This window comes from Stigmatopora argus, chromosome 8 (assembly GCF_051989625.1).
Source record: "Stigmatopora argus isolate UIUO_Sarg chromosome 8, RoL_Sarg_1.0, whole genome shotgun sequence".
Taxonomy (NCBI): domain Eukaryota; kingdom Metazoa; phylum Chordata; class Actinopteri; order Syngnathiformes; family Syngnathidae; genus Stigmatopora; species Stigmatopora argus.
The window spans coordinates 12398195-12422002 of record NC_135394.1 but is presented as its reverse complement, the minus strand read 5'-3'; the positions used below and the strand labels follow the sequence as shown (position 1 = coordinate 12422002).

General features: G+C 40.0%; 1 protein-coding gene across 4 annotated transcripts in view; it reads left to right on the top strand.

Annotated features, from left to right (window-relative positions):
- The window catches only part of ncanb (neurocan b), a 145203-nt gene that overhangs the window by 58193 nt on the left and 63202 nt on the right, over positions 1 to 23808 (top strand). For all 4 annotated transcript variants that reach the window (XR_013301238.1, XM_077606629.1, XM_077606630.1 and 1 more), the window contains 7 exons: positions 774 to 997; positions 1067 to 1235; positions 6377 to 6551; positions 8618 to 8745; positions 8812 to 9105; positions 11556 to 12233; positions 15397 to 16488. Coding sequence is in view for 3 of the 4 variants with exons in the window: in XM_077606629.1 (XP_077462755.1) it covers positions 774 to 997; positions 1067 to 1235; positions 6377 to 6551; positions 8618 to 8745; positions 8812 to 9105; positions 11556 to 12233; positions 15397 to 16488 (2760 nt within the window). In the remaining variant the exon portion in view is untranslated. The remainder of the gene's footprint in view (positions 1 to 773; positions 998 to 1066; positions 1236 to 6376; positions 6552 to 8617; positions 8746 to 8811; positions 9106 to 11555; positions 12234 to 15396; positions 16489 to 23808) is intronic.

Here is a 23808-nt window from a genome sequence, read left to right as displayed (position 1 = left end):
TTTTGCAACACATTTTTACATTCTTATTTTTCTACTTCCAAACAAACTGAACACCATTTTCCATAACTACCCATTGAAAAATACACATTACGTGGGTACATAGTCGATTGGTCGCCGGTCTTTTGGTCGCCAGTCTTTTGGTCGCCCGGAAGTGATAATTACCATTTAAATCGTTGCTCAAATTCCCTAACTACAAACTGCGAATTACTATTTAGTCATACTTAATGCCCTTAGTAATTATTAGGCTAAAGAAAAGCTCCAAATTTCCCGGACTTTTGTTGTTTTTTGTTGGAGAACTTGTTAAGACCCTGACTGACGTAACTTCTTAAAGGGACAACACATGTACATACAAACTCTTATACACTCACACGTCGGCTCAGTGAAACTGCTCATGGCCATTGTTGGCTTTTATTGATGCGTAGACCGTCTTGTTTTACCTTGTTTTGTGGCCGGTCTTTTGGTCGTCGGTCTTTTGGTCGTCGGTCTTTTGGTTGCCGGTCATTTGGTCGCCCATTGTCGCGGTCGGGGCGACCAAAAGATCGCGACCAAAAGACCGGCGACCAAAAGACCGGCGACCAAAAGATGGCGACCAAAAGACTGGCGACCAATCGACCGCACATGCATTACGTGTACCATATATACATAGTAAGTGCCAGTTCAGGGTGTAGCATTGTTATCTGGGTCGTATCTTTTTGGCTGTAAATTGATGGATTGGAAATGAAAATCAAGTTGCCCTTGACTAAACCCTTCGTATCTGCGTTTCTCGGGCTTAGGCATCGCTGACCCGGTGGTGAACATACATAAGGTGACCCACCAGGGCATTAGCGTGGAATTATCCAAGATGGTGGTGCTCCCGTGCATCTTCACCCTGCGCCCCGGAGCCATCCCATCCAGCGAGCCACCCCGCGTCAAGTGGACCAAAGTTTGGGGCCAGCGAAGCTCCGACGGCTCGCAGAAGGAGCAGTCCGTTCTCGTGGCCAAAGACAATGTGGTCAAGGTATGATAAGACAAATCGTGTGAATGTTTTCAACCTTGACTCATCCATATTTTTATTCCCCTCTCCCAGGTAAAGAAAGCCTTCCAGGGTCGAGTATCTCTGCCTGGCTATAACAAGAACCGGTACAACGCCAGCCTGGCCTTGACTGGATTGCGATCTAGCGACTCCGGCCTATACCGCTGCGAGGTCGTGGTGGGCATCAACGACGAGCGAGACACCATCCCGCTGGAGGTCACAGGTCAGTGTCACCCAAAGAAACCTGCACCGGCAAACACAATTTACGGTTTTACATCACGTAGAATGCGCCACGATCAACTGAACATGCTTGTTGCCAGGCAGAATTTATGGAGGGCGCCATATGTCAAGGACGTAAAACATTACGAGAAAAGTTGATTTACTATAAACACAGATTTTACAATTTAATCACAACTCTGTCTTAAACATAAAATGTAATGCAATAGTATTAAACAGAGCCGGCTTGTTTTTATGATGTATCGTGTTTTATGATGTGGTGAGCGGTGACGTCCGCAGTAATTACACCATTTAACAATCATTCAAGTATGCCCCTTTTTGGCCTCTACTAATTATTATTGCAAATTAACATTTTGGTCTTTGCTTGTGTGCGTCTGCACCTTTTGCCCCCAAGGTCTGCCTCTATGAATAATAATGACATGTCGAACTAATGCGGCTATTACACTCGGGCTTGTTTACGGTCCGCGTAACATGACAATGAGGGAAATAAACGCCAGGCAACTCAAACCCATTAAAAATCATTCCCTTGAGCCAAGCATGTTCATGCATGGAATGAAACCAGAAGCAAATGGAAAGCGGGCTCCTGTCAAATAATGTACACCGAGACGAGTGGTTTTTGACGGGGTGGGGATGGGGCATGGTATCATTTCACATTTGTGCAACGGCTATTTTTTGATCATACAGGAATTATCCTAACGACCGCACAAATTCAAAATTTGCACATAAAATAAAATTGTCTTTATATTAGCATCATTAATAATAATAATACATCGGAGGAATGTAGTGCTATGTTTAAATTTATACTTTGTAATCGTAGTATTGGATATTTAGAGATTATGTGATTAAACTATTTTTTTTTTAGATCCTTCACATAAAACATAAGTTTTGCAGTTTATTTTCAGCTTTTCAAAGAAAGTTGAGACAAAGTTTAAAATATGCACTTATCTATGAATAGTTTATCTATGCACTGTCAAAATAACTGCTGGAGTTGTTGTGCTATTTATTTACACGTGTTTATTTGCATTTGTGCTATTCAAAATAGTTTTCTTCAAGGCAGTGGAAAATAATGGCTTTGTTTAAATAGCAGAATTTTTAAATCATTGTCTTTTGTACTTCCTTCCTTTTAAAGGTATTTACGGATAGCAATTTCTATTTTTTTGCGAAAGGTTGAATTGAGGCTACCTTGTTTGTTGTTGTTTTTTTTACTCAGTTCTGAAATTATTCAGGTAACATTTGCTTATCTTTTTAGCCTCGAAAAAAATTCCATCTTTTTTCAAAGAAAAGGAGCAACTATTTAATTACGGTGCCATTTGAAAGTGTTCATTGTAGTTACTACTGTTTAATACTCAGCATTAGTATTATGAAACATTCCTCTGGAAAATGTTTTACATCCCTTGCAAAAGTCTGCAAGTCTTTATCAAACGTTTATCAACATTTTTCACCCGAAAATGTTACAATTTTGAACAGCACTGAAGAACTTAACGCCGCATCTTTCTCAGGGCCAACATGTTATTTTCCAACTCCCTCAGTAGTCAAACAACAGGACCTATTTTGTACTGCCACGCTTAGTCTTCTAGCTCTTAGCGGTTATGTACGTTACCAAGGCAATACGAACATGTTCCCCTTTCACGCCAAATTCTGCCGAACAGTTGATTCGCTAGCACTGCATTCAGATGGAAGCCAATTATGTTGCAAGCACTCAGTTGCCGTCTCTGGGGTTTGGTCTTAATTGGCCGTCACGCTAAGCTTCGGCACTCAAACGCCGGCTTTTAAATGCGTCCATTAAGAGTTATTGATATCGCTTGACTATAGCAATAAGCTATTAACATCCATGCATTTTCGTCTCGTGATAACACGCCTCCTTTTGATATTCCTTCTTTAAGTCTTTAAGTCGCCTGCTTTGCTTCTCAGCGCACGTATCGTGGAGTCAATCGTACGTCTCTTAGATGTGGCACTATCGATTGTTTGGAGACCCCCCTGGTGACAAGGGGGACGAACTGGTTTAACCAGAGAACTGGCAGCCATGGCCCAAATAGTGGCTTCATTGACGAGAGTATTTTTCCCAAAGCTTAGTCTTATTGACCACTTTAACAAATGAGTGTTTTGCTTTTAATTGTCAATGTTCCCTGAAGAAAAGCGCTATGATGGCTGAAACCAATTAATTAGGCCCTCTCGGTATCGCTCTGTTTATTATAATTATTGTTTTTCAAGCAATCAATTGTATTTGTCTGCAGTGATCAACCTGACTTAAAATTCACCAATGTTTACAAGTCAATGGATTTTGTTCAAAATCTAGTATGTCCCATAGTAGTACGTAGTAGTTTGGATTAAATTACTATATTTACTGGACTATAAGACGCACCTTATTTTGTTGTTTGCCTGCGACTTATATATGGCTATGGTTATCCAAAAAACTGTTAATGTTACAATAACAGGTCCCTATTTTGTCTGTTATTCCCTATTTTTCCTATGGAAAAAACTGCCACCCAAAAATGCAACTTGTACTCCAATGCGACATAAATATATTTTCCCCCTTCCTTGGTTATTAGTGCGACTAGTGACCACTGTCACAGACTTAAATTTTGAATTTTATTTTATTTTTTGCTTGCGCCATTGAATGGCAACGAAGCATTTTGACAAAGTATGCAAGGATCTAAGCCATTGATGCTAAAATAGCCTTAAAATTACAGTTAATTTGGCTTTGGAGGGAACCTAACAGCTTGTGAATGAACATTTTCATGTTAAAGATTCCATTGGAGCGGGTAAAATATCCACTTGAAAATGTAATTGTGTTCATCCGCACATAAATTGCATTCCCAATGAGATCTAGCCCAGTATATAGAGTGTATTTTATTACTCTAGAGGAAAAGTGCTGTTACTGTATACAGTACTTATCATGCATATATGTAGGATATACTCTAGAATGGCCACTTTCTGTTGTCCTCCCTGAAGAATAGGATGATGTCTGAGAACACAATTTTCCTCGCTCATGCACACCGTTGGATATCATATTTTTTTTGGACAGCCTCAATAGTTCTTCAAAAGGACGCTGTGCCTATATCTTTGAGTGCTAATGGGCTCGCAGCCACTTAGCTCGCCATCTCACATGGATCCGTGTCACTCTCCCTGATAACATAGCAGATGCACACTCACCGGTTTCATGTCGGTTTTCACTAAAGCAGATCTGTGTGAGTGGCAGGTAAATGTTGGAGGTTGTAGAATGCTATTTGCTTTCCATTTTAAGAAGCAGAGAATATGGCTTGCTACTTCTCAAAGCTCAGAGAATTTTGGTTTACTACATATGTTCCTATTGGCAATAAGCAACTGCCATCTGTACTATCCGGTTTAAGAGTGAGTTTTGGATGTTTGAGGGCAATATGATTATTAAATTAGGACTTTTTGTCAACTCCGATTTTTGTCTAACCGTTCCTTTGGCAAAAACTTGACTTGCAAAGTGGCTTTAATTCGTTTGGGACATTTTGTTGAATTCTGCAGTGTTTCTGAAAGTAAACATAGCCTTTTAAGGAGTGTATGATGCCATACTTTTATGTAATTTTGTATATTTTAATTATGTCGAGTTGTGCAGTGAGTATTGTGAATGTAGGCAATAATATTTTTAATTTAATAAATACAATCTATCATTGGCAACTATGAGGAGTGAGATATTAGTCGGTTTTTTTCATGTTTGGGCTTTGGTTGTGTATTCAGAAAAGATGGAAAACCAATTAGAGCTGTTGCAAAATGTTTCTACATGTCCTGAAGGAGAAAAGACCTTCCGGTGAACTTAGTGGCACAAATGTAAGACAAAGCAATAATTTAGTAAATTTAGCAACATCAGAGTTCAAATGAGATGATGCAAACCACTCATTAGCACATGTGGACAAAAATAGACAGGTCCCTGAGTACCAGGGTGAAATTTGCCCAGAAGGTATTGCGATAGGCCTGGAAAATAAATCTGGAAGAATGCTTTTAGGACTGAGGAAGCAAAGATGAATGTTTCAGGAGAATATTGAGGGAAGATCCATTGGGATAGGATATAATCATGAACCTCTTTTAAATTTAAAGTTGCAAAAAGTCATGGTTTGGCCTTTAAATCCTTAAAATTCGACAATGATTCCCAACATTATGGCAGCAGGAAAGCTAACTTTTACACAAATAACAGCTCGGAAGTAGTAAGGGAGGGAACATCCAATGGCCGAATCAGGAAGCCAATCTGGAATGGAACAGTGCAAAATCAAGCTTGACACAAGACAATCAGGCACAGCTCAGGTTGACTTAGGCTGCATGTAAGGTGGCTGGAGAGTGAGCCTCATCTGGAAGTGTAGGCGGTAGGTTAACGAGCTAACGTCTGGTCAGGATCAAAGTTGAAAATTCCACTGCAGCTGGATTGTGACAGACTCTGAGCATAGGGCTAAAATACCAGAGCAATTCATCAAGGTCAGATTTATATCCTGACTTTGACCCTAAATAGAATGCATTTTACCTTAGAAATGTCTGTTCTTAACCCAAAGTGAATGGTAAAAATAAAGTTATTGCCCTGGCTTTTTTTAACCATTTGTCTGTATACTATTAACCACATGTGTTAAAGTGGCGGCCCGGGGGCCAAATCTGGCCCGCCGCATCATTTTGTGTGGCCCGGGAAAGTAAATCATGAGTGCCGACTTTCTGTTTTAGGATCAAATTAAAATGAAGAGTATAGATGTATATTAAATTTCCTGATTTTCCTCCTTTAAATCAATAATTGTAATTTTTTAATCCATTTTTTCTGTTCTTAGTTCAAAAATCATTTTGTAAAATCTAAAAATACATAAAAAAGCTAAAATAAACATTGTTTTAGATCTATAAAAAATGAATATTCAGGGATTTTAATCCATTTATAAAAAAAATCTAAAAATATCTAAAATGGTCTGGCCCACGTGAAATCAAGTTGATGTTAAAGCGGCCCGTGAACCAACCCGAGTCTGACACCCCTGCTATAAACCATTCATAAGTGGAAAAATGTTTTTTTCCCACTGTCAATTGGCCCTGCAGATGACATCCCATGTGACTTTGTTTCTTTCCCACTTCTTGTAAACGCTCGTGTCTTAATGCTTTTAGTTTGAATTCTCTCATCTCTCTGTGCTCCAGGCGTGGTTTTTCATTACCGCGCTCCCCCTGACCGTTACGCCCTGTCCTTCGCCGACGCCAAGCGGGTGTGTGCTGAGAACTCTGCGGTCATCGCCACGCCGGGTCAACTGCAGGCCGCCTTTGCCGACGGCTACGAGAATTGCGATGCCGGCTGGCTGTCGGACCAGACCGTACGGTGAGGAGCTCGCTACGTGACTTTTTCGGTTTTGTTGCTTCAATGGTTTGCGGGGAACCATCCCTCGGGGAGATCATCAGGAGTGCTGTGGAAAATTGTTAATTTCCTTGGTCTGAACATAGATTGCATTTGGACACCACAGTGAAAATTCATTGGTTGGCCAAACACTTTAAAGAAAATAGAATCTTGGGCCATTGTTGGGAAATGGTAAACCGTGACCATTTATTTTTATTTCTAAATAAGTGCCCCTGTAAAGTTTATGGGCCATTCAAGAATGTGAGAACAGAATACATTTTTAAGATCTTTTTTGTCCTTACTTAGAAAGTTTGTACTCTTGATTCTTGATTAGAGAAAAACTAATAATCGTACACATTTGCAACCCATTTATTTTGAATAGAAGACAAATTTATTAAATATCAGATAACTGATGCAATTGAAATTTTACCATCAAATTCTAAGATGGGCTAATCGAGCCTTTGATACCAGATTATGGATTTATTAATTAATAGATAGAATTTTAAATTTTAAAGCCAGAATGTTCTCAGATTCTAGAATTACAAACATATTTTCTAGTATACTGTCTCTAATCGTTTTGGGATCGCTAAAGCAAATCTAAAAATGGCTTTAGGCACCTGAACAGTATATTTTCCGACTATATAGGTGCTCCATGCTTGCGTACATTTTTGAACACCTCTTCCCATTGTCAGTCATGACGACATTTGCGCCTCCTAGCTCGACTAGGCACATATTTACATTTCAATTACACTTTGCTACGGTCGCCAAGGAGACTAACTGACTGTTGCCCCGCTGATAGGATGTTTTTTTTTGTATTTGTTTGTTTTTTTTCTCTTTTTTTTTTGCTTCTGCCGCCCTCTCTTCTACTCCCTAAGTTTCCACTAGGGACACAGCTAATTGGCCTACACTTAGGAGGCTCAAAGTGAACATCATCCAAGTGTCCAATTAATAGTGAATCTGCCATTGATTCTCTAGCTCGAGGGGGCTAGGAGGAGAAGAGACCCCAACAAAATGTTCCGTGTTCTCGCATGACAACAGTGTGTTCAGTATGCCACTTTCTGGTCTTCTCATCCCCTTTGTTTTTCAAACTAATGTACAAAAATAGGTCAAATCAATGACGGAATATGGATCACTAAGGCATTGAAGGAATTTCTGATGCTTTTAACCTCTCACTGACTTCGCGGCTCCTCCTCCCCAGAGTATGAATTGCGTTTCGAAACAATCACCAACAAAGATGGATGTGCAATTACTGAACACTAAAGGGAACAACGTGTTGTTTCTAATTGCTTTGAGCATTTTGTGACATGTTATGAATGGCATAATTGCACTTTATTACACCATTGAGAGAGTTTTTTTCCCCCTGCAGGGAATTTTTATTTTCTTTCAAAGGGTAATTTTGAAATAAAATATGATTACAGCTGAGGGGATAATGAACGTCAAGTGAAATCAATGAAAGGGGACATTCATTCCGAAAATTGGAACCTACAAAAAAACTCAATCTGCAGAAGAAGGCCTCAAATCAAAGTAATATTGACTGGCCAATCTTGAGATGGTTACCAGTGATGTCAGGACAGAAAATATGATCATCCATCCATCCATCCATGAATAAATTAATCCCTAGACTTAAACCCTATAGCATACAGGTGCGCAATTGATTTTTAAATTGGACAGATTGTAAAAATGTGCAAGCAATTTGAGTGAAATTATTATTTGAATAATAAAATTATTCTTACTGATTTCATCAACCATCCATTCTCTTAGTTTGGTTATCCGCATTTGCTTAATTATTAATTAACGTTGGGTGAGGGACGGCGTTCATCCTGGACAAAGAAAGATTCAGCCAAATTAATTGTCAGTTGATGAAACACTACAAAAACATTACAAAAGATTAACTGCTCAGACTGAATATTGAGTCTATTTATATGTTATCACTTCAAAAACTGTTTGTTCCAGATGTTGTTTTCAGTCAATAGACAATGAAATATTAGGCTTTAGTGGACCAATTTTCTTCTACTGAGTTTTATTCAGCCATCTCTCGCTGTGCTCTGCAGGTATCCCATCCAGTCTCCTCGGCCCGGTTGCTATGGCGATCGCGACGACTCCCCCGGTATCCGTAACTATGGCGATAGGTTCCCGGACGAGCTCTTTGATGTGTACTGCTTTGCCAATGGGCTACAAGGTAAGCGATAGGCGAAGGCAGGGTTTTAGGCCGAGGTGCTTGACCTGATTTGTTTTTCCTCTACAGGTCAAGTGTTTCACTCCACAGTGAACGAGAGGCTCAATCTAGCCACGGCTTCCACGCACTGCCATTCGCTGGGGGCTCAGTTGGCCACCGTGGGCCAGCTCTACTTGGCCTGGCAGGCCGGCCTGGATCGGTGTGACCCGGGCTGGCTGGCTGACGGCAGCGTGCGCTATCCCATCAACGTGCCGCGGAAGAATTGCGGCGGCGACGAGCCCGGCGTGCGGACGGTGTACAGCAACCGCAATCGGACCGGCTTTCCCGAGACCACGGCCTTGTTCGACGCCTACTGCTACCGAGGTATAGTGCTGTTGTCGCCAATTGCTGTTTTGCGTTCACACCGACCTCATCAAAAATTGAAGTTTCACGTGCCAGTTCACGTGAAGTACTACTACTAAAATTGGAGGATTACTACTCCAATTTTCTAATTATTCCGATAAAAGTAGTTTTGTGATGTTAGGCCGCCAAAAGTCTTCACTTACACAATGTAAAAATAAGAAAAACAACTTAAATCTCAGAATATTTTGGCTTTTACAATATTTATCGCAATATATGACTTCATTCTCGTAACATTACGACTTTTCATTCAGTTTCACCATCGCTTTTCGGATAAGCGATGCTGAAACTGAATGACGCTCGTGACGATAAGCTTCGTTTCTGTATGAAGTATCTACAGTGTATTGAACTGGCTCCTACAATGACTGACGCCACAGCTTCTCTCAATGTTGTGATCACCCGCAGTTCTTTCCAAGGACGGATAAGAACAACCTTGAGTTTTAAAAGCACATTATGCTTCACATCTAGTTTGCCTACTACAGTATATTTCCACAGGAAGAAGTCATTTGGTATCATACGTATGGCCCCTTTTTTACTTAATTAAAATGAAAATTCAGCAGACGTGACGAGTAATTGGATCACCAGTGTCCATGAAAGCAAAAAAAAAGCAAATATCTGCAGTTCTGCTGGCTTTTTTGTTTCCACATTTTTAGTGTTTTAACATTTGTGGCCATTTATAATATTTTGACACTTTCTGTTTGCATTTATTTTAATGAGCTACTTGAACAAGTACATTTGTTCAACTTTTTGCCACGTTTTGGCTTTGATTTTAAAAAAAAAGTGCGCAGCGATGCTCATTCCTATGAGGGTATTTTTAAATTCAGCATCCAAGTGAAATGATTGACATTTCCATATTCCAAGGTGTCACCTCATAAAGCTTGTGAATTAGAATTCATTTGAAGTCAACAATGACAAGGGAATAGAGCAGCTATGCATTTGTAAAGAACAAGCTCGTAGATCAACATCTTTACAACGTGAAGGATTGAAACAAATTATGTTTTCCAGAAAGCTCAAAGGAGATGAAAATGTCAATATTGGTCTTAATAATAGACAGGCCGAGGTGCACGGCTAACTCCCTTGTTGGCCACTTACCCTAAAAAACACTATGAATGCAAAACAGCGTGTGACGAGCCAGAGGAACGGAAATCAAATCAGAAGATGCAACAAAAATACCAATCAAACTTTTTCTAAAGTAATCATGAACTCTATTATATATTACAACATGAGATGGCACTGCTGATAGAAAGAGATAAGACCGTTATCACTTGTTTGAAAAATGGAAAAATACCCACAATTTCATTTTTTTCTGATGTGTAATGTGCGTGTAATTGTGTACTCAATGCCCTCAATATTTTAGCCAATCAAATGTGAGTATCCCAACATTGCCCACCCTTACTCCTACTGAGCCCAGGCGCGGCTGGGTTCACAATTATTTAATCAGCCTAGAGACAAAATATAAAAATTGAGGATTAATACATACATTTCTAAAATATCAATAGCAAATTCTATTGTGATCTGTCTATGAATAACAAAGGAATACAGTGTAAAAACATGTACACATCCCCCAAAAACAACGGCAGGCCTTTAGTCTGTAAAAACAATAAAATAATAAAAATGTATATATTAGTGATAGGTTTATTAATAGGTATACTTTAATAAAGGGAGAGACATCGGAGACATAATCTAGCGTTAAACTTGCAATTGAGAATCGATCCTGGCTCGTCCTCGCCACCGGAGCATTCTGAAGAAAGGCATCCTCTTCTGTCCATTTAGTCGCACATAATCAAAACACTTAAGGTTATCTTATTCAAACGATTGCATAAGCTAACCGAGTAACACAATTAAGGTCAAAAACAACTACTGCAACAACAATTGCATATCAGGTCGGAAACCAAAAACAACTGCGTAAGAATTTGCACAAGTAAGCATAACAATTTCCATAAAAGGTGAAAGGAGCGACACTATTTTAAAACAATATGCGAGTATTTTCGGAAGTTGATTCGATTATCGCCATCTGCCGGAATCCAAGTCAAAGCAATTTAAGAGTCCTTCACAGATCTTCATTGCGAGCTCAGATCAACAGTCCTGGGCCCGGGACTGGGTGATCTGTCAGGTCAATAGTCCTCAAAACAATTAAATGTCCTCGGGGCCAGCTGCAGGGGGGGGAAGTGTCCTTGTTATACTGAGCTTTCGTCTGCTTATAATGATTAATGTATCACATATACATATAATGATTAATATTCCACACATACATATAATGATTAATACGCACATATATAATAATATCCCAGAATAACCCCAACAATTAGGTAAGTATCCACAAAAGTGAAGATAAAAAAAATACAGAGCGTCAAATAATTCTGTACTTATAATAATTGTGCTTGTACTCAAAATCCTGTTTGTTTTTCATGCAGCCCAAAAGTCGGAAAATGTCCAATCTGCAGCAACGTTTCTCACCTCCATCCCAGCTGCGCAAGATGACTCCCCAATCAGAGACCCCCAACTGGGCCTGGCGTTTCCAAAATCTTCAACATGGTCCAACGTGGAGGACACGAGCAACTTCTCTGACATCTCCGGCGAGCACATGGTGATCCATTTTATGCCCGAGCAGAGCCAAGATGGCCTTCCGACTGGCCAATCCTGGACCGAGAAACCCAATGGCTCGGACAACGATCCGGTGGAGCAGGAGAGCCACGGAGGTTCGGCCCAAGAGGAAGAAGACACTTTGGATCCTTCGCCATCGGAGGCCGCCCCCACCTTGCAGCATCACAGCAGTAAAAGCATTTTGTCTGACTTTGTCAGCACGCTGATGAAGCCCTTCAAATACTGGGTCGGTACTGACGTCAACAGAAACCAGACTTTGAACTCGCAAGTTGGTGAAATCAAGGGCGGCGGAGACAATTCCATTACGAAATTCGGGAGTGATTCTTATCCCCCCAGGCTTCTCTATGCCAGTGGATTAAATAGCGCCGAGGAGGGTCTGTCCGAGCAGGAAAAAGAGGGGGTGCCGCTCTTTCCGTTATTGCCTGCTGTTCAAAACGCCGGGAAAATGGAGTCCACGACAAAAACGGATGGACAATTTGCTGATAACGGTAAGAGCTCGTTGAATTCTTTCATTCGTTATGTGCACAGCGGCAAGTATAAAAATCAAATGAATGCAAGAATTGAATCTCAATCTGTGTTGTTTAAAATGATGACTTTTGATATCCTTTTATCATTTTTGAGAAGATCATTTGTGATAAAATGTCCACAGAATGTTTTAACTGTCAATTTTGTGTAAACTTCCAAAATCTTTACTTTTCAGTAAATATTTTTATTACGAATTTATTTACAACATTTAAAAACCCATATCCCTAATCAACCTCTCTTTATATATTTTGCTGTAAACTGAAAATACTAAAGAAAAATGGCTAAAGTTTCCAAAACTGAATAGTTACCATTAACCGTGGTACCTAAAGAACTTTTTTGATCCAAATGCCACTTTGCTACCTAACAAATTAATCATAATATCCCAAATTAATTGATTATGTGAAGTTATTCATAATCCAATGCCTAAGAAACGCAAACCCAAATTGACCACCACTTGAATTTATTGATTCACTGACCACTCTAAATCTGATATTAAGACAGAAGAGCTCTTGCCCAATGACATAAATCGAATTGAGTTTTGGATTAGAGTCCTGAGTGTCCATCAAAGAAACACATACCTCCTTTTACAATATTTTCCTCAATACCCCTGGAGAACCAAATTGATGTGACAGAGGAGCTGACAGGCAGGCTAGATGCTACTGACAAGATTCACACAGCCTTGCAATAACTTCTCCTCATACCTTTTTTTTTTTACTGATTATTAAATGTCATGCCTGCAGAAGGGTGGCCAAAGCGCATCGCTCTTTCTCGTCTGACTCTCCCATTGTCAGCCTACACCAACAGTTTAATATTACCTCCGACAAACTCACTGGGGATTCTTTCGTTGGTGTCACTTGGGGGTTTTGTTGTGCTGGCATTGTGTCTTGCCAACAGCTTTCTGGCAGGTGAAGGCACCTAGAAAAAATATAAAAATATTGGTATGGCCTCTATTGCAATTACTGGATAATCTATGCTGGGTGTGCCCGAAATATTAACGTTGATTTAGCATTTAAGTTGCTCAATGTCTTTTTATATTTCCCTAAAAGCATCGTTAAACCTTCCCTACTCATACTTAAGACAGACATTAATCATACTGAGTTAAAGGGACTTTATTTGGTCATTTTTTGGTGTATACCAGACAACAAACTAGAAACGACTATTATTACGGTATGCAAAAAAGTGCTTACATGTTTATTAGAGTGCTTCTTGTCAAAAAGGAGTAGATTATCCGGAATCATGACGTGTTTTAATGCACGCTTTCTTTTTCTTAATTCAGTTCCTTTTTAGCCAATTTCAGTCAACCTTATAAATGTGGAGTTGTTCCATCCATTTTGCGATGGAACTTAGCTGAAGAGATAATCAACGTTTTTGTATTTAAACCTTCTTCTCGAGACATTTTCTTCCCCTTCCCCTCAAAAAACACTCAAAAAGAACAAAACCTAAATACTTCTTTTTTTCCATAGGACATCTACTTTCAATTTAGTGGGATAAAAACAGAAAACATACAAAAAAAATATGTAATAGTTATCATTCTAACTTTGTGACCACTATGTACAACTGCAGAACTCATGGTCTAAAACAAACAAACAAATAAACAAAAAAAACAGATGCCAATATTATTATTTTTCTACTTTAGAAGTTGCACTATTTACTGCAGGTCTGTTCTGCCCTCTGAACGAATGACACTGGAAATATTTGCATAATTAATCTTGATGTATATACTATTGATATGCATCAGTAGGGGTCATGAAAGTATTAGCGGCGATTAGTACGGCCTGCCTCCTATGGAAAAAGGATTTACACGCAAGCCAACCTCGCTTAAGCATCCACCAATATCCCCTGAATAATAGATTTGGCCTTTTTAATATTTCATGCATACAGTATTTGTATATGTACTCCCTCCGGTGGTAATCTGTTCTATATACGTTTACACACTTCGGTAAGCAATGACGTCAGGCAAGCCTCAACGGCCCCGCTCAATAACGCCACTGGCCTAAATAAACAAAAAGCTGCTATAAGTCACATGTTTTGACAGGATGAATTATTGATGGAGGAAATTGCATGTGTGTGTGCTTAAAGGCCAAGAAAAGAAGATACCACTTGGTGTAAATAAACAAGGGCCAAGTCCTTCCGCTTACCGGAGACTCGCACCACAACTCCCAAAAAGAAACAAGTTGTTTTAGTAAAACAATCTGAGAAGGAGAAACAGAGTGTGAAATTAATTTGAATACATTTTCAGTTTTTTGGTACACGCTTCCATCCTTTAACTCGATCAATTTCCCTAGCTGAGGAAAGAAAGCCTCCAAACAGTTAAAATGTCTCCAACAGTGCCCGCCTACCACTAGAGAATTAAGATAGAAACAGAAGAAAAATGTCTCTTGGTAACATGTTAATGTATTTTACTGCTCCTGTGCAGCCACATTTAAAGACTACAGAGAGCACTAGAGACACAACTCGGTACTTTAGAAGCTCTTTTATTACTGAGACAAGCCTTGGCTTCCCCACTTATATGAACAGGACTGTAGTTTCATTATTAGAGATGAATTGTGCAGTAGTTTTTATTGTAGAACTTTGTTTTCTTGTATAATGCTCTGCCTTTGTTCCGCTAGAGACAAAGGAAAGCTAGAAAGGATCTGGTGGGAAGCATCAAGACAGCATTGACTTGAAAATGGAGGGCCAACTGAAATTAGTATTCTTACTTCCATTAGTTGTTTATTGTCAGCCATTTCTCATTCAACATTGTAGATTACCTGAGGCGACATTGCCATTTATAGATGATGTTTCTCCACTGAGACCACACACACATTTGAGAAAAAATACATACTCGTATCAAAGTAATACTTTCCAAGTGTTTCATTTTGAATGCAATGGATTTTTGTGCATACATAATGTAAAAATAAAATGGCTTCACATTGTGGTTGTCGTATATTGTCATCGCACATTGTCACGAATCAAACTGGGCTTCTTGTATGGTGTATGAAACTCATGTAAGCCAATCATGAGGTTTAATTGCTAATTCCACAGCCATGAAATGAATTAGGAGTCGCAAGCCCACGCCTTCTTGCCTCCTTTTAATATAATGAAATTAGATAGTTTGACCTTTTTTTGTTTTTTTTTTACTCACAGGGATAACAGCATTGGGACCGGAAGGAAAATTACGCCCCAGTGAAAGAGTTCCTCAAGGAGGACCTACGTGGGCAGTCAAGTCAGTGCAGCACTTCAAACTTGGCTTTCCCAGAAATGTCGGTAGACGCCGAACTTGGGAGCCTCAAGAAGCCAAATCAGGGCCCCTTGAGATGATTACCCTGTCCGTCGAGAACTATTCCGGCGAAGGGAAGGACCAGAACGAAAATGAAGAAGAACCAACTGCCCTCTCTGAGATGTATCAGAAAAAGGAAATAGAGGGGAGTGGTGAAGGACACAGTTTTGCTCCAGACTTTCTTAATACCGTTCCCAGCAGTCCAGAATCTGAGTCTTCACTCAGCCCAACCCAGAGTGAACTTGTGACTGTGGCTGAACACACTACGTCATCCCGGTGGCAGATCGTGGCTCAACCAATCACGACCACCTCACCTCAAACAGCTGAGGAAGCCAGGGGAGAGATCATATATGTCCACCAGCCTGCTGACAACCTTTCTTCCGCTTTTTCGTCTTCTTTGTCACAAAGAGTGGAAAGCGGCTCGACTGGCGCATTCACTCCTGTTAAGAAGCAAAGGAAAGGTTCGGGTCGAAAGGCTGGTCGCGGTGCAGCTAAAGTTGTCACTTCCACACCAGAGTCCTTGATTGACGTGCTGACAACCACAGAGATCACCACAACACAGCCTCAGACGACCAAAGACACCCTGGGGACAGGTCCTCCAACCACAGGAGCCACCAGTGAACTTTCCTCTACAAACTCTTCCATGCAGAAACCACCCATTTCCACCTCATGGATGGATAAGAGCGCCAGCCACTTGGAGGGAAACTTAGCCACGGAATCAACCACTATTGCTAGTCAGTTGACAAGTGTTGGGTCAGACTCAAAAGATGCCGTGACCGAAATGGAGTCCAGATTGGCAGTGTCTGAATCCTTTGTGTTCGGAAGCCACTGGACACTTTCCAAGGGCTCAACTCCAAAGCCAGAGGAACACAAGAATCCGGCGGTGACAGAACGCAAAAATGGAAGAAACCCATTCGGAATCTTGATACCCAAATGGACTTTTGGGTTCAACCCACCAGGTATGTTCACGCTCCATACCATTATATTTGCAAGCGATTATCTAATCTGTTGTGATTAGTCTGATTCTGTTAGGCTCAGCAGGAGTCTTAAAAATTAGACACTTTTATGCCTTGTGCAGATGTTCCGGTGGAATTTGGGTTTGCGGTTCAGTCAGTCTTTATTTAATAAGCTTAAAATTGTTTGCTCAATTACAGCACGGGGAAGGCGTTAAACGTCAACGTAGTTGCAATTATGTGCTTGCCTGTGGTTTCATCTGCAGAGATTGCTGGTTCTTCCGAGTACAATAGATCCCAGAGATATTAGAAAAACGTTATATAGGATCCCAACTGATAATACCTTGTCAAGGACCAGTGTAAAGTCCAGTTAGAGGATAATATGAGGACTGTCCCTCAGCCGAACGTAGATGTTCGATATACTGCAAAGGCGTGGCATCTCCAATGTCTTACAGTGTGGTGCACAAAGTAAAGAGGTAGACTGCAGGTATGGTTACCTCATATGGTCTTGTCATCCCCTTTACAGACAATTTTTCGACCCCCGTATTAGGCTGTCACGTTGCTACGTCTAGTCTAGATGACGCCTTCCTCACTTGGCTTTCGTTAGTGCAGACAACACACTCCAGCCCAAGGACCCAGTCTGTCTATCTGAAATCTTTTCGTTGTAGGGCCTTGTTAGTAATATCCAAGGACTGTCTGAGATTTTTCCATTGACACTCTGCGGGCCAATGCTGGGAAAAATTGCATTGTACTTATAATAGATGAAGGTTCTATTTCGCTTTTTTTGCTTAATTTGCTGTTGTCATGGAGACCATTTCCCATCCAAATATACTAAAATGAGCTTTCTGAGATGATTTATATATTTATTATGAATATTTTTCTTGAGAAATGAAACCCTTTTGGAGTTTAAAAGCCAAATAAAATGTCCAGTAAATGTAAAAGTGCTTTAGGCAGTCAAAGTGTTAATGCGTTCACCAGAAATATGCACTTTATTTATTCTGTTTGTATTTTACTCAACTAGTGACCCAAAAGTATGAGATTTCTTCAGTGCCTTTCGCAAAGGTCAAAATCAATCACTACTCCATGAAAATGCTGCCTTCGGTGGCCAATCCTTCTTTGTGTTCCCACCTTGGTCGAGTAATCCGGAGACTGCAGTGTGGTGAGATCATCCAGGTTTTGGTGGAGTAATTAAAGGGTCAGAATGAGTGCAATTAGGTAAACTGTGGGGGAGACAAAGATCCTCGCCCAACCCCAACAAATCAATGTCGAGACAATCTTACAAGTTGGGCCTCATAATTGACTGCAGTCTCGCCTCCCTTACTAATTGTTTTTCATTCATCCGCTGGCTTTTGTTGAGCCCCCCTGCCAAACAAACACTGGCCGCCTCTCTCTCTCTTGGTTGCGCTTGTTTGTCACAGCGTGTTGTCATTGATTTCCCTGATAGCTGATGCGCACGCCACCGTGAAGGCAAAGCAAAGAGAAAATTAAAATCATTTCTCACAGCGCCGTCTGTGTAATATTCACAGGCGATGGTGGTTTTAATTGAAAATATCTTGGAGCATTGACTTCTGTCCAATGTTTGGTGAGTTTTACCCATTACACGATGAGGCAGGGTGAAATCACATGTGGTGTGGAAAAGACATCAAAATAAATGGACAACTTGTCCATTGCAGTCAAAAGTAGACACTATAGTTGCCATATAAAAAAAACCCAATAATGAACAGGATTTTTTTTTTTTCAAATTTAGTCTGGATGCTTTTATTTTCCAATGCAATGCTGTCTAATAGCCCCCAATGAATTAGGTACAATTTAGTTTTCATGTAAATATTTTGTGCACTAAAATAGATGTTACGAGTAAGAAAATATATTTATTTACTAAAGAGACATTGAGATTTTTATTCTAAAATTTGTGATATTTAACTATATGTTATACCCTGTATTTACGCTGGAAAAACAGGGATAAATAATCACGATAGGTCGAGGTAAGTGCATCAAGGCATCAATAATCGAATACCGATATACATCAGTCAAAACTAATTGCGACATCTTTAATATGCGATCGTTAATTAACTATTTAAATTGTTAAACCAATGCTTTTTTTCTTATCTGAACATTTTAACATGTCACATGTATATAAACATTTTATGCTTGAATTGGATTATTTTTCTTGTTAGAAAGGAACAGAAGACATTTTCGGACCCCTTGTTTTGTTTTATTTCTTTATTTATCTTGCTGCCTATTGTTCCTGAAAATATAGTTTGAACTCACAATTATTGGACTATGATTGTGATGTAGGACTTTTTCTATATTTTTTCTACAAGTACCTTATCTCTACTAATTCATCTCACTGATTGGGTGACATTTGAATGTACGGCTCTTGTCGGACTATAACAAGAATAAACCCCCCCTCGGGCTAACCTTTTGTAGTTGTCAGGTATACCGCGAAGGAAATTAGAAGAGGGAGGGAAAGGGCAGCCAGAGTGGGCGCCTCTTGATGGAAAGAAAGAAGAGAATAGGACAGAGGTTAGGGTGTCCTTTAAGGTGTGATAGTATAGGAGGTGTACATCGTGTAAAATCATCGTGATCAATAATTGTTGGCTTGTCTTTTTCTTTCTTTATTTTTCCTCCAAAACTAGTAGTTTCTAAGCAGAACTGTTTCACACCATCACTGTGTTTTCCCTCAGTCTAAATTTTATGCAACTGTTTTGTTGCATGTTGTTCTGGAGATGGATTATTTTTGTTCTGTTTCTGCTCTCTCACGGTGGTGATAACCGTGTGCGGTCGATTAGTCGCCGGTCTTTTGGTCGCCGTCTTTTGGTCGCCGGTCTCTTGTTCACGGCCTTTTGGTCGCCCGGACCGCGACAACGGGCGACCAAAAGACCGGCGACCAGAAGACCGGCGACCAAAAGGCCGACGACCAAAAGACTGGCGACAAAACAAGGTAAAACAACACGGTCTACGCATCAATAAAAGCCAACGATGGCCATGAGCAGTTTCACTGAGCGGACATGTGAGTGTATAAGAGTTTGTATGTACATGCGTTGTCCCTTTAAGAAGCTACGTCAGTCAGGGTCTGTCTTAACAAGTTCTCCAACAAAAAACAATATAAGTCCGGGAAATTTGGAGCTTTTCTTTAGCCTAATAATTACTTGGGCATTAAGTATGACTAAATAGTGATTCGCAGTTTGTATTTAGGGAATTTGAGCAACGATTTAAATGGTAATTATCACTTATCTTCTGGGCGACCAAAAGACCGGCGACCAAAAGATCGGCGACCAAAAGATCGGCGACCAATCGACCGTGTACCGGTTTCCCTCAGTCTAAATGTTATTCAACTGTTTTGTTGCATGTTGGTCTGGAGATGGATTATTTTTGTTCTGTTTCTGCTCTCTCACGGTGGTTATAACAGTCTAAAGTTGATGTAAAAACAAAACAAAAATGAAATCCGTTTCCTCCTGGCTTCAGTCAATGCCTCCCAGACTGCACTACCTGTCCTTTCCCAAAATGGACAAGACGGCCAGCAACATCAATAGTCCTCCATCCAACCCTCAAACAAATTGGAGTGTTAAATTCAGGAGCAGGAAAAGGTCAAAGTGTGTGGGCGTTTGGCATGAAGGTGGAGGATAAATGGAATCAGTGGCAAGCCGGATTGGCTTATTATCCCTGTTTCTGCCAATGGATGTTTCAGCTCACGGAAGCCAATTGATTTGTCTAATTTTCTTCTTTCTGACGTACATATTTCTACTTTTTTTTCTGTTTGCTTTTTTCAGGCTACTTTTCTTGGCCATCACTTGCCATCTTTTGTTGCTCTTTTGGTCTTTGGTGGAGATCAAATTTAGATCTGCTCGGTGAACCTAGCTCAGCCCAACTTAAAGCAGTGTAATCCATGTGGCTTCACTTTTCCCGTTTGCACTGAAATCCGTTTTTATGAGCCTGGGCTTTTGGACTTTTTAATCATTGCGTATTCTGTGGTCCAGACATGGAAGCTGGGAATGGGTCTGAACTCTCAAGGGATGACTCTCTATCTTTGCTTCTTTTCATATTAGCTTTCAGCTTCATAGTCATTAATTAATTCATCTCTTTAAAAAGGCATTTCTTTGTCAGCCATTTTTAATCCATTCATTCATCGTGTTGTTATTGCTGATTTCGCTTAATCCTTTTATCATTTAACATTGAACAACAAACTCAAAACAGTTGACGATGGCGTCAACTCAGACTGGTTGAATTAAAAAAAAATCTAAATGAAAATGAAAGACTCTCAGAAGTTCAAACTATTTTTTTTCTTTTACGGTTGTCCATATGCAAAGAAAAGAAACTTTGTAGTGAGCACTTTCGGATGTTTCTGATCTTGATCAACTAAAAAAGATTAAAGGCAGTCATTTTATTGGCCATATGACACTCCTACCTCTTATAGCCAATCCTTTGCTGAAAGGCAGAATTCACAGTATTCTTCGCTGACTGTGCGCACCAACTATTGAATTAATGAGGCAAGACAAAGTGTTGAGAATGATCTTAAGTGCACAAGGGAGGAGAAACCACTCTTACAGGCCTTTAGAACTACAACATTGGGCTGTTCTTGACACTTCACCACTGGTCTCCATGCAGCATTTTCTACGAGGTTGAACACTGTCCCTTTTTTAGTCTACTAAATATTTACTGCTAGTGAGTATAGAGATTTTTTTTTCTTTTTTTAGAATGACACAACTCATGAAAGATTTACTTGTCAGCCACCCAGAAGTGACCTTTTGTAGAACAGCAAAAAAACATAGTACATTTCCGCAAGCAGATATGCATCAATAATCTTCTGGGCGACCAAAAGACCGGCGATCAAAGGACCGGCGATCAAAGGACCGGCGACCAAAAGACCGGCGACCAAAAGACCGGCGACCAAAAGACCGGCGACCAAAAGACCGGCGACCAAAAGACCGGCGACCAAAAGACTGGCGACCAAACGACCAAGTACCGGAAAGTCTGGAAATGTTAGGCTAATGCGCGAACCACCGGGCCACCCCCAAACAATTTATTTAAGACAGAAAAAAAACATAATTTATATCCCTCTACTTAAAACAAGTTTGGCGGATTTTCCAAGGCAAATATTTGCAAAAGTGTGATAAAAGGATAAAAGGAAACCCACCCGACCACTAAATAATTGAGTGAGGGATTTTCTACGGAATAAATAAGCGTAACCATGGGCTTCCACTAAAAGAAAATGCTAATTTATTCCTAAACAGTCGATAAAAACTCCACAGCCATGTTTGGAAAGGATTATTCAGGTACTGAAAGCGAATTTACTTGCACAAACACAGCTTATAGGGGGAGCTGTCTTAAATGATTATGTTTATGATGTCATAAAGGTGGCTTATTATCTCGGCTGTCATAACGCAACTTTATTATTGGTCCTCCAGAGGCCCGTCACAAGCTGTTGTGTTTTACTTTGCAAACTGTACCACCCAGACGTCCTATTATGGCCGACTAATGACTTACTCTCCCAATCCACGCTGCTCCAACATCCCCTCGTCACTAAAAATGTCACTAAAAACGGAAAATATATTTTCGTACTTTTGCCATGCGAAGCCTTTTTAATTAACGGCGTTTCTCCAAAAGTGCAAAAAACAGCGTTTTATTCAGTGACATAATAGATGCTGCATGCCGTTACCCCTTTGCGCGACATACTATTTAATTATGTATTTCTCTTGTCGAAAATGTACGGCTCTTTTGCTCACATATTGGTAAACAATACACTGAAGTCATTTGCATTTCTTTATTTCCCGACTTTGCTCAATAAACCTTTTCTCCCGAGGCCAGGAGTTCCAGAGGAAAAAAATATGACGCAATTGTGAAACCGGTTATTACAAATGCTAAGCATGAAAGGTTAAACAGCTTGAGGCTTTTTAGAATGATTCCTCTGAGTTTCACAGCTCCATGCTTACTAAACAATGGACCGAAAGTTCTAAAATGCTCATTTAGCTACAATGGAAGTTGGCGTACATGTCAATCTGATAGGTAGTTACTCCACAGGTCTATGTTCAAGTGATTTGGAAGTGCTTTAAAGGGAAATACAGTCTTAATTCTGGTCAGTGTTGTAAATGAACTTAATTTCTATTGGGTCACGTTGCATTGAGATCCATTGCTTTTGAAATTTGTTATGTAAATCATCTTTCTGAAAAAATATGAAGGTTACTTGCGCTAACACACGACACGACCTTCAGTTTTGTGGCAGGGTTTCTCGAAGAGTAGCATAGTAAGACACATGGATCGCTGTAGTTATTGGTTGAAGTAATATCGAATTTGGGTTGATAGGAACACAAAACATGGCTTGATATCCATATGCATATGCAGAATTTACTTTCAATTAATTTAGTCATCAGAGTTGCCAACCTCCGTCGCGCCAATTTCAGGAGTACCCTTGTCCCATTTCCGGGGTATTTCCGGAGTGAATGCGATTCACGCAAAATCGATATAAAATGTAGAAAAAATAAGCGTCGGACAATTTAAATCAAACTGTTATGATCATGTTTTTACATTCATTGAAATATCGTGGTTTTGCAAGTTATTGAAAAAGTAGAGCATAATGAAAATAAGTATCTTTGTGTTTGGGTCCTTCTACTTGCATTTTACAGTCAGTAATTCCAACATGTGTCACGCTGAAGTCGCACTTGCATGTTGTGCAAAGTGCAAATGACAATTTTGGAGACGATTGCCACGCTGAAGACGCACAAGACGAATCATTCGTCAGAATTTGTAACTCGGATGATTCGCAATGCACTCGTGTTGCCGAATTCTTACAGTTTACAGTGCAGTTGAATGAAGATGATGGAAGGCCTAGCGATGGTGTGAATTTCAAGGCTTTTAAATTGGCAATTTGGTACTTTTCAGAAATGGTTGCTTCAAAAAAAATTGAAATGAACATTTTTGGGGGAGTTCAGGGAGGTTGTCCGGAGTTTGTGTTGCATTTCTGGAGAAACTCCTGAAATTCCGGTATACGGTCGATTGGTCGCCGGTCTTTTGGTCGCCGATCTTTTGGTCGCCCGGAAGGTAAGTGATAATTACCATTTAAATCGTTGCTCAAATTCCCTAAATACAAACTGTGAATTACTATTTAGTCATACTTAATGCCCTAGTAATTATTAGGCTAAAGAAAAGCTCCAAATTTCCCGGACTTTTATTGTTTTTTGTTGGAGAACTTGTTAAGACCCTGACTGACGTAGCTTCTTAAAGGGACAACGCATGTACATACAAACTCTTATACACTCACACGTCGGCTCAGTGAAACTGCTAATGGCTATTGTTGGCTTTTATTGATGCATAGACCGTGTTGTTTTACCT